The 17,855-nt window shown below is 43.3% G+C and overlaps 1 protein-coding gene across 1 annotated transcript in view; it reads left to right on the top strand.

Annotated features, from left to right (window-relative positions):
* The window catches only part of Pcyt1b (phosphate cytidylyltransferase 1B, choline), a 65,476-nt gene extending 55,468 nt beyond the window's left edge, over positions 1 to 10,008 (top strand). Inside the window, exon 8 of the mRNA XM_055608251.1 lies at positions 6,313 to 10,008. Coding sequence (XP_055464226.1) covers positions 6,313 to 6,525 — 213 coding nt within the window. The 3' untranslated portion in view covers positions 6,526 to 10,008. The remainder of the gene's footprint in view (positions 1 to 6,312) is intronic.
* Positions 10,009 to 17,855: the final 7,847 nt, after the last annotated feature.

The raw sequence follows: 17,855 nt of genomic DNA, 5'->3' as shown, positions 1-17,855 counted from the left end.
ACTGCATTCCTTTATTGACTCTGAAAATAAGATTCTCTCCTGCTTAGAATGAAATGAGTCACTTTTCTTTTACCAAACACGAACCCCTTTCTTTTACACCTGAAGGCGAGGATCTTAAGTCCAATGCAAATGTTTAGTTCATCTTAGACCATGTTTACCACGCTTAGACCACATTTATCCTCTTGCCTCAGACCAAAGAGGCCAACCAAAAAGACCTGTGCCAGTTATTACATGCAATTACGTTGCTTGTTTGTTTTTTAACAAGATTGTGAAACTGATTTGGGGGTAGGGAATTTACATAATGCAGGATCCACTACTATTTTAAAACCGTGGCATATGTGCTCATATATATCAGGAATTTTGTCGTTTTAACATTTTATTTTCAGGCCTGAATATCAAAACCAAGGCCTCATGCATGCTAAAGTGCTCTACCACTGAGCTACACTGCCAGCCCCATTTTAACCATGTTCAAGCAAACGGTGGCATTAAGTGCATTCACATCAGCATGTAAGCATCACCACCATCCATCTCCAGAATGTTTCCGCCATATCATATAGATATTGCACCTTTTAAACACAAACTTCCTACGTACAAGATGCTGAAAAACACTCTCCCTTCTCTCTGGATTTGATTGATTACTCCAGGTACCCCATAAAAGTTGAACCAGAGAGTATTTGTCCTCATGTCTTTGCTTCTGAGTTATTATACTTCATATATTAAAAGTTCACCCATATTGTAGCATGGATCAATGTTGTAGTAGCTTTTAAAAACTGAGGAATATTCCCGTGTAACACTATATTCGCCTTATCTGTTCCTCTGTTGATGAACATTGGGGTTATTGCCACTTTTGGCAGTTGTGAGTAATGCTGTGATTTTTTTGGTATTGTGTACATAACTGTTTCAGTCCCTGCTTCCAGTTTTCCTGGTCATACACATGACCAGGTGACTCCATTGAACATTTCTAGAGACTCTCACACCATTATCCACGGCAGCTGTACTGTTTGACATTCCCACCAACAGTGCACAAAGGTTGGACTTTCTCCACATCCTTGCCAGAATTTACTCTTTTATTTGTAAAATGGTCATCTTCCCTTCGGGCACACTGCTAATTTTTAGGGTCATTTTGATTTTGATAAAAGAGATACAAAATGAAGTTTGTGTGTCTGAACTAGATTTCACATTGGAAACATTTTCCTTTTTGCAGTGCTGGAGGATGAACCCAGAACCTATTTTGTGCTTCGCTGGTGAGCCACATTCCCAGCCTTTGCACTTGAGGCTCTTGGATAGTCAGTTCTATATACATATATGCAATGTTCAAGTAAATTTTGAGTAAACCTGAAAAGCCTTTAACCCTGAAAATGCCTAATTGTAGGAGAGTTGCACGGGAGTTTAGACTCGTTTCTTAGTTGTGTGGCCTTGGGCAAGTTCTTTTGTTGTAATTGTTGTTTCATGAGGGTTTCCTCTTCTGAGCTTCTTCTCTAAAGGTATACTCAGTGCCTTACAGGAGCTAGTCTAGTGCTCCATGACTCTCATTAGCCCCAGCTGCCACCCATTCCAGTCCCAGCCTACCTTGGCAAATTCTGCATCTCTACACCTCATCTGTAAGGGAAAAGTAAGTTTAGCTGCCTCCCAGGATTGTCAGAAGGATTAAATGGGTTTGTAACAATGTCCTTAGACAGAGCCTGGCCAAGACCATGTCAGCCACAGTGGAGGGTTAGTCAGTGTTAATGATAATGATGGTTATTGATCTGATCAGGCTGGAAACACCAGCTCTTCTGTCTTCTTGGGTTTCATCTTCCTTATCAGACATCCAAACCAGATCATACCAGATTTTTTTTTCCCACTTCATTTTAGCTCACGTGCCAGGATGTATAGGAAACATGAAAGCCTTTAAAGGCATTTGTCAAGATTTTCACTGCCTCACTAGATGTTAAATACTTCTTAAAAGGGAAAACTTTGTAGGAGGGAAACAGAAAATTACTTTCACGTGGACAGGACTATAAACGGGATTATTTTCTTGGGGGAAAACTTTCTAAATGGAAACCTCTTAATACAATAAAAGATTGAATTAAATACCTTTTCTCTTTGAAAATGTCATGCCATGGTCTTCATTATTTGTTATATTTCTAAAGTGCTTTTCTTCCCAGGAAGCTCATTACGAACTGTCTCCTGACTGGATTCAATTCAGCCCCTTTGTAGTGGAAGCACCCTGGAAAGACCAGCAGAAACAGATCAGGGAACCTGCAAGTGCAGGCTTGCCTGCCTTTGCATGGGTAGCACATGTTGTCAAGTGTGACACCATTGTTTATCATTAAAGATTCAAATTCTTTCATCCCTTTACACAGAAGATTCTCAAGTTATGAGCTTGATTCAAACTAGAGTAGACAAAATGTAGATTTCTTAGAAAGTGGGCTTCTAATGGAAATGCTGACAATCCATTAACAGCAGGAGGGCTAATGGCTGCCACTAAAAATATGCTGAAAGATTATAGTAATAAAAACACATATTTTAAAGTGCCTGCTAGAAGTTCAGGATTTTTTTTAATGTTACTGTTAATAATAGGCTACCCAATCCTTTTGGCATTTGATTTTGTCTCATAAATGGGCTTAATCTCAGGTAATGCTGTTGTACTGCACTATTTTTTTTTCTGTTTGATTTCACGGGGGTTGGCTGTCTTTTGTCAGAATTATCAGTGCTCTTAATGGAAGGTAAATAATTGCTATATTTGTAGACAGGTGGAATTTTCAATCTGGAAAGAATCTCAGTGATCAGCAAGGTTTCTCTATTATGTTTTCCAGAGGAAACTTTAGGCTCTAAAAAGTGATAGACTACAGCTTAGGAAGGGAGATGAGTGCATGGAAGAGTTAATGATGTGCTTCAGGTCTTAATGTTTTCCTTGCTATGTCACTATTAAAAAGTCTACGCCAGCTCCCTATCTAGACTTATTTGAATTTTTTTTCTTCCTATCATAATATGTTTTATGAAGGCAAAAGGAAGATGCAGCAGCTATCCCTTTGTATTTGTTGGGAATTGGTCCAGTGCTTCCTTCAGATACCAAAACCTGTGGAAGTGCAAGCCCCTTATATAAAAGTGGCATAGTGTTGGCAGAAAAATTACACACATCCCCTTGTATATTTTAAATGATCTTGATGACCTGTAATAGCTAATATTGTGTATACACTGTGGATTAGGTATTATGTTACATTGTCCAGAAAATAATTGCTAGAAAAAAAAAATCTGTGCAAGTTCAATGTAAATGCCATTTTTGGTCTTCACACAGTCGAACCCATGTGGAACTAGCACAGATGAGAGGCTGAGTGTATTCATTAAAGAACTCCTAGAAGGTACTAGGTAGAACTGGAGGCATAGTATTATGATCCCAGCTACTTGACAGAGCAGGACAAGAGGATCACAAATTCAAGGGCAGCGTGGGTAGATTAGAAAGACCTTGTGTCAAAAAAACAAAACAAAACAAAAAACAGGTGTATTGGCACGTGCCTTTAATCCCAGCATTTGGGAGGCAGAGGCAGGTGGAGCTCTGAGCTTGATGTCAGCCTGATCTACAAAGTGAGTTCCAGGACAGCCAGGGCTACACAGAGAAACCCTGTTTCAAAAAATAAGGGAAGCTGCAGTTATAGGTTAGTGGTAGAGTACTTGCCTTACATATGTGAGGCTCTGGGTTTAATTTCCAATAAAATACACATACACTCTCTCTCTCTCTCTCTCTCTCTCACACACACACACACACACAGAGTGGGAGAGGGAGAGAGACACAGAGAGAGACTAAAAGGAGAACTCACTGTAGTTCTGTTACACAGCCACAATATAGACATTTCTTCTCTAACACTGAGATCCTGAAGACCATCCAATCCTAAAACACATTTTTAATGTTATTAAGTATTCTGTAAAAAAACACAACTGATTTTCATGACTGGAGAGGTGTCTCAATTGTTAAGAGCATGTGTTGCTCTTGCAGAGGACCCAGCACCCACATGGTGGCTCACAGACATCCCTATCTGTAACTCCAGTTCCGGGGGATCCAAAGCCCTCTTCTGACCTCCTCAGGTACCAGGTGGTCATGAAGTACACACACATTGTTTCGAAGTTTACAGTTTTATTTGTTGTAACACTAGAATATCTATTCTCATAAATATTTACTTACGTTCTGATTCCTCAGGGAGAAAGTTTTTGCTCTTACTGCCAACTTACCTCGAGGAAGGTGCTGTGTATTATCATCCTCCCAGCAGTGGCAGTAGTCTGACCCGCTTCCTGTGCCCTCATCTACACTAGCCATTACAAATTAGGAAATTTTAGCAATCTCATATAGTAAAAAGTGTTTCTTCCCTGGCTGCTTTGCTCAGTTAATTAGAGCACGGTGCTAATAGAGAGTCTCATTCTGATCATTTGATTACTAGTGAGGATGACCATTTTTTTAGTTCATTTTATAATACCCGAAGCCTTTTTTTTTCTCTTCTTTTCTCCTACCCTTTCCACACGCTTCCCTCTCTTCCCCTTCTTTATCCCCCTCTCCCTTTCTTTTTGAGACAAGACCTCCCTCTGTATCCCAGAAAAAAAAAAAACAACACCATGATTGAAGTCTCAAAGACTAAAAAAGGCACATACCTGTACTTTCAGTAGTCCAAGGCCAGCTTCCATTACTTCGTGAGCTTGAGGCCGGCCTGGGCTACACAAAACCCTGCCTCAGCAAAACAAAAGACCCCCCCCCCCCCAAAAAAATCTGATTTTACTACTAAACCTTCCTTCCCTCCCACCATCTTCCTCAATGCAGCAAACGGCATCACCAGCTAGAAACTAGAGTCACTTGATGCTTTTTTTTCCTTCTACGTGCCGCATCCCATCTGCCTGTGAGTCCTGTTGGCTTCACAACCAGCCCATATACCGTAGGGTTCCATTTTGAGGTCATTCTGGTCAACATAAAAACTTAAGGGGCAGAAAACAAATCTGTGGTCTGAGTCTGGGAGAAGAGGGGGAGAAGAGGATACAAAGGGCCATTTGGGAGCTGATGGAGGCTCCTATGCTTAGAGTGCAGTGGTAGTCCCACAACCGTGTTTGCTTGTCACAGCTCATAGAAGTGCACCCAAAACGGACCTTCATTTAAATGTGGGGAAGAAGTGCTGGGCATTTCTTCCTTGTCATTTTTGTAGCCATCACTCTGAGCCAGGTGCCATCATAATCTTAGACTGTCCCCCATACTCTTCACGGCAGTTTCTTCCCAGAACAGTAGTGTAGAGGTCATAGGAAAAGGAAAAAAAAAAGTAAATTGTATTGTTCTTTTGATTACGACTCTCCAGAAGTTTTTCTTCCCCTCAGAGAAGGCCCTCTGTGACTCAGTTCCCCACACTATTTCTCTGGCCTGCTCTCGCCCAAGCTACCCACTCTCCTTTCTTTACCAGTTTTCTCGCCTTGCTCATTCCCCTGTCCTTTCAAACATTCCCGAATAGTTCCCCACAGAGGAAAATATGGAGTTCCCACAATGGCTGCCAAGAGCCTCCATGACAGTCACTTGCTAATTTTCCAGTGATCCCCACATAACTCTGTTCTCCTCATGATCTCCAGGCAGCAGACCCCACTCCAGCCCCATGATCAGCTTGTTCTTCCTAACACATGGCTTGCTGTCTTCTTAGGATTGTCTGTCAGACATCGGCTTCCCACTGATTTCCACAAGTGGGGTGATCACTCCCTCATCTCTCAGGTCTTTGCCTAGGTAGCAATTGCTCAGTGAGGCCTTCCACGGGAAACCCATTAGGAACTGCAGCCCAGTGCCCCAGTGTGGTAACATTGTGTTTTGAGATAATCTCTTGTAGACTGTAGGCTTGTCTCAAACTCCTCCTGCCTCCCAAGTGCTGGCACACAGGCGTGAGCCACCATGCCTGCTTTGGCATCTTCTCCCTTTGCGTCTTATTTTTCTCATGGATCGTATTTGCATTTACTGCACTATATACTTTGCTTATTGTTTGATTTCTCCTCAGATTCACGAGGACAAAAGTTTTTCTTTAGTTTTACAAGACCCTACCACTGCTGATGACATCGCTACTTTGGCAGTTAAATTGTACAGATGAAGGCCGAGAAAAGTCCCATTCATCAGTAGGGATTAGAACCTTAGGTATAAACTTCTTACTGGTCCCAGGTTTCACTCATTCCCCCCCCCCACAGCTTTTGACAACACGGAATGTCGTACAAGTCTGTGGGAACAGGTATTCTGGTGAAGTAGCTCCCCATCCTGCTCTCCCCTTCATTAAGCTGCACCCTAAATTGCTGTTAACAGATATCATCTTTCAATCTTCTCTCTAGAAACAGATGTTCCAAGAGAGGAGTAGCCGGATGCTACAGGCCTTATCTCCGAAGCAGAGTCCCGTGAGCAGCCCGACCCGGAGCCGGTCCCCTTCCCGCTCCCCATCTCCCACCTTCTCATGGCTCCCCAGCAAAACCTCTCCCCCCTCCTCACCCAAAGCAGCCTCAGCCTCCATCAGCAGCATGAGTGAGGGGGATGAGGATGAGAAGTAAAGGTGCCTGGCCAACAAGAGCACACCACACAGGATGGGAAGGGGTCCCAGGATGCCTGGGTGGTGTTGACAGCTGCAGCTCCTCAGGGTGATGGGAGTTCTGCCATGGGAAGGTACTAGGACCAGCTCCTTTTTCTTCTCCATACAGCCTGGCCTGGGCTCAGCATGGAGGTGTCCAACCTGAAAACCCACGCAAAGCTTCTTAGTGTCCTAGAATCAACCCACTTTAGCCCTGCTATGGAAAGGTTCAGAGCACTCCGTGAAGCGGGGTGATTTCTGCTTTCATCCACATCATCCACATCATCCACATCCATATCAAATAAGCCACCTTGAAAAGTGGCTGCTGTCTCACCCTGCTATCTCCAGCCCTGTAAGAACCTTGCACATTGCCTCCTATCATCCAAGCTCTCCCAGAATGAATTCCCTTCCAACTGAGGTGGCTAAGTGCTTCCAAAATGGGCAAGTTAAACACACATTCCAGCTGTCTCCGTTCGGCCCCTAAGGCCTGATGATGGAACGAATCAACTGTTTCCTGTTTCCAGGACCCTGACTCAGACACAGCTTCACTTTGGCCAGACAGAAAAGCGGAAACCTCTCATTCAAAGGACAGTTATGTCATGGTGAACTCCACTTCAGGCCTGACATGCTTCTGGCTGTACTTTTTCTCATGACTGGCATGGTGGCACTGTTTTCCAGAAATTACCTGAGTTGACGGGAAGCGCACGTGGAAACCTGTCTTGTCTAAAAAGAAATAACCAACCCAACGCAACCAGGAGCTGCTTTGCTTTGGCTCCAACGTGTGGACGATGAAAACTATCTCTTGGAGCTTCTTAAAGGAATGGCTCTTTCCATTTCTGACCACATCACAGTCCATAGTCCTCAAGTAACAGTTTGATGTAACAAACACTTAGCATACCGGTAGGGGGTGCTACCTGCACGTGTCTATGTATCCTCCAAATATGCCACCCCAGGGTGTATACCATATGCAATATGAATATATGGTGGTGGTGTCTGACTAGATACTCCTCTCCTGCTCTCCCCCCTGATGCCCTGCTGAAATGCTTGAGCTCAAGAACCATCTGGTTCCCTCCTGACTCGGGTACTTTGTCAACAGTTTAATCAAATGTTAGATTCCTGTAAAAAAATATTTTTTTTTTGCCCCAGAATATTAATATTCCTCTTGTTCTTCACCTATGACATTTTTGGGTAAAGGGATGCTCCAAAGTCTTGCAAACAATTGAAGGCTCAATCCTTTCAACAGTCTAAGAGACATGGAAATGATTTCTGGCCCTAGCTGCTCTGAATGTGATGGAGACTCTCAGGTGACTGTAGAACTATTCGGGGTCACTGTTCCCGAATCACATGTGGGGAAGGAGGAGGGCCAGTCAAGGTAGAATTTCCTGATCATCCTGGTAGAGAGAGGCAGCAGTAAGGCTTAACTGAATGAAGGCCTTAACCTGCAACAGATGGGCAAAGTCCAGCACTTCTGGTGACGCAAGCCTCCTTCTTCAGAGGCGTTGGGATGAAAAAAGGCACCCGTCTTTCCCCTTTGTGTTGGGGTTAAACTACCTTCCTGATCACCTGAAGATCAGTGGTGACTTCTGCAAAACTGTGAGGCTAAGCCAGCTTGGAACTTCCTTGTTCCTAGTTCTTCTTCCAGAACTCTGCAAAGTGCTCACGAAAGACCAGGGGACGGGGAGATGGGGGAACAGCCTGTGAGAAAGAAAGTTCTTTTCATAGCCAAGGCCCTCTCAGAGCATCGCTCTCCAGAGGCAAGGGCTTCCATTCTTCCATTGTGTCTGTTTGACCTCAAGCACCTCACCATGCACCCAAGACAAATCATGCATGTATGCCTTCCGTTTCAGCCAAATGACACTTGTGGCAGTGAAGGGACAAGGAGATCAACTGAGCAAATGGAGAAGAGGAGAAGAGAGGGTCCTAGAGAGAGGAAAGAAAGCTAAAAAGAAAATCTACTGTCACAACACTTCAGGTTGTGTGTGTGAAAACTCTTGAGGAAACATTTTTAAAAAGCTCTGACTCCATGACCTAGGGCAGATAGGTCCACTTTTACCCAAGGCTTGTTCTGAAGCAGATAGTATAGGGTTGATGTCTCAGTTGACTATAATTTTGCAGGCCCTACACATCATCCTGACAGGTACCACATACATAACTCATCAGAGAGTGCTACTGTAGCTGTGAAGGATGGGAAATGAAAACACCTGAATCATTCCAAGTAGGAAAACCCATTAACTGGGTTTAAATCTCCTCAATTTCCATCAGCACCTCCTCACCTTCCTAAAGCCACAAGTCTTCCACAAAAAAATGGGGAAGGATTCTGCTATCCAACCTTTAGTCCTTTGTGACCATCTATCAGTCTTTTCCGGCCCATACCCAGGAGCTGGGATTGCATCTTCTTTTGGTTGTTCAGTTAATTCTCATGGCTGAGAGTTAAGGAACGAATGAGAGCATAAAGTATGCAGCAAGCTTGGAGAAGTAAGAAGAAATGACAGAGAGCAAGGAAAGGTGTTCTTTTTGCTCCAGAAAGGAAAACTTAGGGAGTGGGGTGGGTTCGGAATGGAAGATGGAAGAAAATGAGACTAATTGGTGAGTATGGGAGAATTTGATTTTTCTACTTTTCTTCCAGGCATCGCTAGGCCCCTTACAAGCGAAAGAGGAAAACTTCCTGTTGCATACTTCCATGACTAGTGGATCCCCATGCAGCAGGAGGGATCCTGGCCTCTCTGGCTTCTTTGGCATATTAGCAATTGCCATATCCCCCTGAAACCAAGTAAACCACATCAACTCCCTTCACATAAACGACAGAGGTGCAGTTGCAATGCGATAGTAGCATTGAGTGGCCTATTTCTGTCATGAAATTTCACTGTCGGGATATCCCAGAGGCAAAGGTAAACCACCCCGTGAAGACACAGTGTGGCTTCTGACCTGCTATGGGGGCAGGAGACAGCCACTCTATGACCTAGATGCTGCAGTTACCCTGGTGGGTTGTGGCTACAGAAAGAACATGGCTTATTTTCTCTCCATCTTCAGGGTTTGCTTTAATGCCCAGTCCTATTCCGCAGATGAGCCTGGTTTTTCAGGCATCTGCTTAGCATCAGCCCTGTCCTAACCATCTGATGAGGAAAGAAGGAAGGAAGGAAAAGAGGTAGGAAGGAAGGAAGGGAGTGAGTGGTGAGTGAGCTCATCAGATAGTTTTGACTTCTCTAGTTTTCTGTTGTGTCACTGCAGTGTGTCTGGGGACAAAGCCATAAGAACAGCATATCTACTTAAAATTCTGCTGTACATATAAGACAATGACTCGTCTGGATTTAAGAATGACCTTATGCCCAAGCATTTGCTCTGGTGCTGAATAGTGCAAAATACTGGAACCACCCCTCCCCCACCCCCGAATCTCCTACAGCCTTTTCCCCTGCTCCCAAATGGACCACAGTATTCCCAACTTGTTTATAAATAAAGGGACGCAGAGTCACAATTTGGTTGTCCTGTTTATTGTGTGTTGCTGTGTTCCTACCTAGGAGCTCAAGCTGAATGTGCAAAATAGACGCATTGCAGCAGTTGTCCTGGGCCACTCACTGCCTGTTCAGCTGTGGCTTCAGCGCTCGGAAGGCTCTCACCTTGCTTTCTGCTGAATGGAGCCAAGCCTTGGAGTTGTCAAATGGCCCCAGGAACAGACCCACCTGAGAGGGAGGCCAGGACTGAACTATATGTCTTATCACTCACTTGCTTTGTGACTTTGATCAAACCACTTCACATCTCTGGCCTCAGTGTTCATTCTCATAGAACCGAGAGGGGCGGGGGCTTGAGGCAGTTGTGAGGTACCCTGCATTGCCCCCCAGCTTCTCCGAGATATCATGCTGATCAGGAGAAAGGAATCATTTCTCACAAAATAGAAAGCCTGCTGGGACCTCTACAACTGGCAGCATTGGTGATCTCGCTTCCACATTAACTTTTCAAATTACCATAAAATAGGTTTCGTTAAAGCATTTATTTTGTGTGAGTGTGTGTGTGTGTGTGTGTGTGTGTGTGTGTGTGTGTGTGTGAATCTTCATTTGTATGTAGGGGCATGTGCACGCATGTGTGCATGCATGTGGATGCCTGAGGTAAACTTTGGTGCTGTTTCTCGGGTACCATCCATTTTGTTTTTAGTCAGGGTCTCTCACTGCTCTGGATCACACCAGTAAGCTAAGCTGGTTGTCTTTGCCTCCCCAGTGCTGGAATTACATGTGTACATCACATTCATTTTTTTTGTTGTTGTTGTTGTTAGCATGGATTCTACTGTGCTATCTCCCCGGCTCCTCATATGGCAATTCTATACATATATTCAATATATGTTGTCCTTATTGTCCCCTTTTCCTTGCTCTCTTATCTTCCCTCTCACTCTTACTAGTCCCCTTCTTTTCAACTATTTTGCTCTTCTGCTTTCATGTCCCATGTATTCCATTCCCTTTCTTATTTCTCCTCCCCCTTTTATGTTTTCCCCCATGTATGAGCTCTATGACCAATGAGAGATCTCATTTTAAAAAAGAAGGTGGAGAGCAATTGAGGAAGACACCCAATATCAACCTCTGGTCTCCACATACATGCATTATACACGCAAATGAATACATAGCGTAAATTTAAATATAAATTCTGCATATGAAAAAGAATACAGGATGTTTGTCTTTTGAGAGAGAACTAAAAAAAAAATCAAACACTAAAACCCTAATCATCAATTAATGGGCTAAGGAATTAATAAACACAAATGGCCACTAAATATCTGAAAAAGTGTCCAAGATCTTTAGCCGCAAGAGAAATGCAAATTGAAACTTCTTTGAGATGCCATCTCACTTCAATAAGAATGGCTGCCATTAAGCAAACAAACAACAAATGCGAGGTGAAGCTGTGGGTCAAGGAGAACCTTTCTTCACTGTTAGTGGGAATGTAAACGGGTACAACCACCGTGGAAATCAGTTATGTCGGCTCCTCAAAACCTGAAAATAGAATGCTTTTCAAGTGTAGCTAGACTTTGGCAAGTGGCCAGTTTGACTACGTTTCCATCTTTAATCAGCTGGAAGCATATCGATGGAGGCAGCGACAGACACTAAATCACGATTCCAAGTGTCAACGCCGAAGAGAGCTGCGGCTGTTCTAAGAGTTATGTGCATACCGTTGTCCCACCCAATTCGGGAGCTTTGATTAACTCCATCTGGAGCTGGTCAGCTCTGTGAAATGAGTGCAGTTAACATTAGCATATGATCGAAAATGAAGCAAGGGCTATAGTCAGTCAGGGAAGACATTTTAAAAGAGGCCACATTACTTGGATTTACCACACAGATCATATAAATTCTTGACAGGCTGTATATAAGTAAGTTCTTGGTCTCTTCTTGATTTCTATGATACCTCAGACAAGTTCTTAAGGGAAAAACAGCACATTCTATTCTCCTATAAAACTCACGTACATCATAAAAATATTTATATACACACATCTTCTGCACTGGAATCCTCATTGGCTATTAAAATTGAATATTTAAGAGACAATGCAAAGCATCCTACAGCCATGGTGGCACTTTTCATTTTTTGTTTTGTCTTGTTTTTGATTTTTTTTTTTTGAGACAGGTTTTCTCTGTGTAGCCCTGGCTGTCCTGGAATTTGTTCTGTAGATCAGGCTAGCCTTGAACTCACAGAGATCTCCCTGCTTCTGCTTCTTGAGTGCTGGGATTAAAGGTGTGTGCACCACCACCACAATCACCACCATTCGGTGACACTTTCCAAACAATATGACAATTTATACACATCAAAGTACCCAGTAAACAAATTCTTTAAGAAACCACATAATACCCAGAAATACCCTTGAACTCACAACCTTCCTACCTCTGTCAAGAGTTGGGATTACGAACATGCATTGCTATGCCTGCAAACTGCTGACTCTTTTGCCTGGTTAGAAGCAATAATCGGATATATGTTTTAACCCTTCCTACTAGGGACTAGGGACCTTGCTTAATTCAATGTTTCTTGAATCTTGCCATCTGCAAGGAAGAGTGAATGGGACAGGTATAATGGGAGATGTCTTAGCCAAGCAAGAAGTTTTCGGTAAACATTTGAGTGAGTCACTATGTTTTGGAGATGCAAAAGTCCCTACTCATACAATCTTTGCTTGTGGTTGGTCAGCTTAGGTTTGTCTCTCCTGTCTGTCCTTGCCTTTAATTCTTAATGAGCTCTTAAGGAAAAGTCTATGTTTAGAGCCACAAAAACTTTTGATTCATACACTCCTGTCATCCCAACAGTTGAAAGAATGGCAGAAATATTGCTACAAAATTGAAGCCAGTCTGGGCTATCGAGCCTCAGCTGCATGGCAAGAACCTGTCTCAGAACGAACATATGAAAATCTATTCTGATTCTATTGAGCAAAATTTTAGCATTACCTTACCAACTCACCAATTTTACTAATGCCTTTGGGATAGAGTACTCTAACTACAGACTGCAAAGATTTTCAATTCTCACTCAGAGTGGAGGAAAATAAAAAAACTAAAATTTAAAAAACATTCCCTATTTGAAACCATTTGAGAACGTTGCAAAGAGGATTCTGACAATATTATCTCACATCTAGGCCCATAAATAGCAGAAAGGCTACAGTGAGCTCCCAAAGTTATTGCTGACATACATTCTTTCCTTGAGAACCTTGACAAGTAGGCTTAGGTGGTTCTGAGAATAGACCAAAGTCTCTTTTATGGATGAAATGCCCATCCTAGATCTCACCCTAGATTTTTTTTTTAATCACAGAGTACCTGAAAGGCTCCCTCAACTGAATAACAGGACATTCATTTACCTTTACAAATTGTTATTTCATTACTGGTTTTAAGAAGAGCAGTTTTCATATAGGAAGCACCATTCCAATTATTGTGCTAAGGTAACAATAATTATCCCTAACTTTAGAAAACATGACACCAGCTTATTAAGCTGTTAAAAGAATTGTTAGGAAGCTGGAGAGAGGGCTCAGTACATAATTGCACTTGGTGCTCTTCCAAAGGACTAAAGTTTGGTTCCCAGCAACCATGTTAGGTGGCTCATAGCTACCTGTAAGTGCAGCTAAAGGGCATCTGATGCCCTCTTCTGGCCTCCTTGGGAACCTATGCACATATGGCATACACTCATACAGACACACACACACACACACACACACACACACACACACACACACACATATTTAAAAAGTAAAACTTTTTCAAAATCACTGAAAGCTTCAACCTCCAGTACTCACAAGTTTATTTTTACTGAGGACCAAAAACTCTGTTTGGGTAAGATGTCAGGGAATAGTAACTGAGTCGTGTTAGTCTATGTGCAAAAGGAAGCAGCAGAGCCATGTGGTCCCAAACCCAAGCCAATACCACCCTTCCTCCTTTTTAGCTTTCCAATCACCTGTTAAACAGAGCATCAGTAATGTTGCTGTGCGGGTTTGCTGCCAACATTCCAGCCACTCTCCAAGGAATGTGCACTGTCAGGGGTGTGTGATGGTTGAGACACCTAAGGGAACTCTCCCAGGTGAGTGTGGTGGAAAGGCTTGGCCTCGGGGGTTCTGACCAGGAACCAGGGCAGAAGCCTGTGGCTACAGTAATACTTCATTTCAGGGAACACCAAGGAGCCCGAATGGAGATGCTTTGCAGAGGTGCCTGATCTATGGCACAGGTAGCAAGGATGAGACATGTTCTGCTGCAGGACAACAACAGGGAAAAAATTAAGTATTATTTTGTTATTTCCTTATCCAAAGAGAGCCTGTTATTCTGATGATGTCATCAGTGCTCAAGGAGACAAAGGACAGACCGACATTTGCAAATGACAGTTGCCATCAAGCACTTAGGTCAGTGAAGATAGGGCCTTAATATTATTTCTTAAAACCCAACAGAGGAAAAGGCTGTAGATGGATATTTGTTGCCACTAACCACAGGTTTTTCAGTTGCACTAGGCACGCTTGAACTGTTGAGGTGGCCAGCGTCAACAAAGCTAGAACAAGAATAGTATCTGTTTAAATTTCATTCAGAATGGCAAACAGGAGACTCCAGAAGCAGTGGAATAGAGGAAACAGGATGGGAGCCTACTGTAGAGGGTCCTCTGAAAGGCTGCACCCAACAGGGGATTGGAAGCAGATGCAGAGATTCACAGCCAAACTTTGGACGGAGCTCAGGGAGTCTCCTGGAAGAAGAAATGGGGTGGGGATAGAGGAACATGGAGGGGACAGAATCCCCACAGGGAGACCAACAAAACTAAAGGATCTGAGCCCAGGGGGTCCTGCAGAGATTGATTCACCAACCAAGGACCATGCATGGAGAGGACCTAGACCTCCTGCTTAGATGTAGCCCACTGGCAGCTCAGTCTCCATGTGGATCCCCGAGGAAGGGAAGCAGGGGCTGCCTCTGTCATGAAGTCAGTCGACTGCTCTTTGATCCCTCGCCCCTGGTGATGAGGCCTTATCAGGCCACAGAGGAAGAGGATCCAGGCAGTCCTGATGAGACTTGACAAGATATGAGCAGATGGCAATACTGGAGAACTCCCCCTTTCAGTGGACTAGAGAAAGGGGTATGGGGGGGAGAGAGAGAGAGAGAGAGAGAGGGTGGGACTGGGAGGAGTTGAGGGAGGGGGCTTCAAATGGGATATATAAAGAATAAATTGTAAATAAAAATAAATATTAAAATGTAAAAAATAACAGTATCAATGCAGAGTGTTAGCAGTGGAGTATGTGTGTGTGTGTGTGGGGGGGAGTCTATAAGAACTGTTACCAGAGGGCAATCCCTTTTACACAATGCTTTGAAATTTATTCATGTGATCAAAGTGTTGATCTATGTGTTGCTATGAGCATCTGAAAACATTTTCAGCAGATAATCACTTGTGAGAATGCATTATGAAGTCACTGGGGAAGGATCTGGAAATAAAGGACAAGGAAATGAAAACACAGCACCAGGCAGCACAGAGCTCTGCAACAGCTTCCTGGAAGGACACAATTCTGAGTGAGTCTGAACTATACTTACTTTTATGAATTCTGCACCAAGACAGGAGCAGCTGCCCCGAGAATGCAACTCCTAAGTCATAAATGACTACTAGTATAATAGCTGACTGGTTGGTTGGTAAACGACAGATGGAAAATTCTGAAACCAAAACTCACACCTAAGAGTTTTGCATTCTTAAGGCAAAACGGGTAACATTAAAGTAGTTGGCTTTTCTTCGGTGTTTTGAGACAGAATCCCGTATAACTCAGGCTGACCTTGAACTCACTACGTAGCTGGGGAGGATGACTTTGAACTCTTGATCCTCTTGCCTTTACCCACCAAGCGCTGGGATTACAGATGTGTGATAGACACAGATGGGATTACATACCATTCCTGGCCTGAGGAGCTGATTACTAATTGCTTAGGGTTTTTTGTTGTTGTTGTTGTTTGTTTGTTTTTTTTTTCAGTACCTTAAAACATCAAAACTGGTAAGGGCCTAAAAACAAATGTAGTACAACTCCATAATTTTAGAGAGGAAAAGCTCAGTTAATAGAACTAGTGATGAGAGAATCTGGCCTGACACCCCCAAAAGTCACCAGGAACTAGGCCATAGGTCACCAATTACAGGAAAAAGATCATAAAATTCCCTACCTAAGGAATAGCCTGGAGGTTACCACAAGAATGGGAAGTTATCTTATCTCAGGGTGGGGCATCTGGGCTGGGCAGCGTTAGGATTTTGGAACTAAACCTGCTTCTGGGTTGCCTAGCAACTTATGATATCATCATGTCGCTGGCCAGGTGGCCACACCTGGAAGGCATGGCTACCTTCCCCCTTAAAGGGACCAGCCAGCCATGTGGTCTCTCTCTTGCTCTCTGTTGGAGTGCCTCCCCCATTTCTCCCCATCATGTCCTGCTCTCCCTTCTCTCTCTCTCATCTCCATCTAATAAACCTCTTTCATAAAAGATCTGTTGTGATCATCATTATTTAATTTGTCCCTAACAGGCAACCCACCAACTGGTAATAGAACTTTCTTGGCACGGAAATGACCTAACATTCCTGAGGTCTATAGATAGTTTGCCACAATCACTTTGTAACAAGCTTGCCCTTGCTGAATGTCACCCAGTTTGTAACTGCTAAGCTGGAATTTCCCAAACCCCACTGTAACCCAATAAAAATCCTCTTCCCCCTGAGCTCTGCACTCAAGAACCACTGCACAGGTGACGGTGTAGGCCTTAGCTCCAGCTTGTAATAAAAAGACACTACTGCGTTTGCATCAGACTCGGCTTCTTGGTGGTCTTTGGGGTCCTTGAGACTTGGGCATAACAGTAACAGATCTCTTGATCTGTTATCAAATGCAATTTGATCTGAATCAAATGCAAGGTTTGCCTCAAATTTTCGAGACCTTTGGTTTCTAGTGATTAATCCACAGTAGAGTGGCTATGTAGGTTGACATTAGATTTGAAAACAACAGTCCTTCACTACTGAATTCTGAATATGAGTGAGCAAGAATCTATCTTTTTTTTTTTTATTTTACTGGTTAAGTCAATTTATTATCATAGATGGCTCAGGCATCTGCAATGGTGACTTCAACCTCCACTCCTGACTCAATACTGATGGAAGTAATTTGCTTAACAATCTCTGAAGGACTGTGTAAGTCAATGAGTCGCTTGTGGATTCTCATTTGGAAACGATCCTATGTCTTGGAACCTTCACCGCAAGGTGTTTTTCTTGTAGTGATTCTCAGTGTTTTGGTAGGCATGCACACCAGTCCTTTCACTTTTAGATTCCTTTGCGACTCTAATCAAGTCACCACACACCTCCAGCGACTTCATGTTGCAGCTGGTGAGCGTGACTCAAATCCGGTGAATGGCCACCTCTGGTATCTTTAAAAGCCATGTCTGCGGTGTGGCTTCCTGACTGACTTGTTCCTCAGCAGGAGTGAAGCGAGCAGACTGAACACAGCTCCATGACACATACAACCAGGTCTCAGAGAAAAGAATCCATCTTTTTATCTAGGAAGCACATGATTGCACCTAAACACAAGATACCATGGAACAAATGGCTCTTTAGTTGAAGTCTCTGAATCATCTTCAGAAGCTCCCAAATCCACACATGTAAAATCATTCTCCTGAAGCATTTATTAATATTTCTGAGCTTTAACTCCAGGGTATTTGAGTCAAGAGAGCCAAAGAAAAATTTAGGGCTTCACATTTAATCATTTCAGGTAGTTCTGGTGTAGGTGGTTTGCCTAGAACTATCAAGTTTATACCTGTTTACAGTCTAAAGCAGAATGTTCCTTTCACTCAAAAGTGTCCCAACTGGACATTATTTGGTCCACTTTACCCCACACATGGA

This window comes from Psammomys obesus, unplaced genomic scaffold (genome assembly GCF_907164565.1).
Source record: "Psammomys obesus unplaced genomic scaffold, mPsaObe1.curated_primary_1811, whole genome shotgun sequence".
NCBI lineage: Eukaryota > Metazoa > Chordata > Mammalia > Rodentia > Muridae > Psammomys > Psammomys obesus.
The sequence above is the reverse complement of the archived record's forward strand: the minus strand, read 5'-3'. Positions and strand labels throughout refer to the sequence as shown.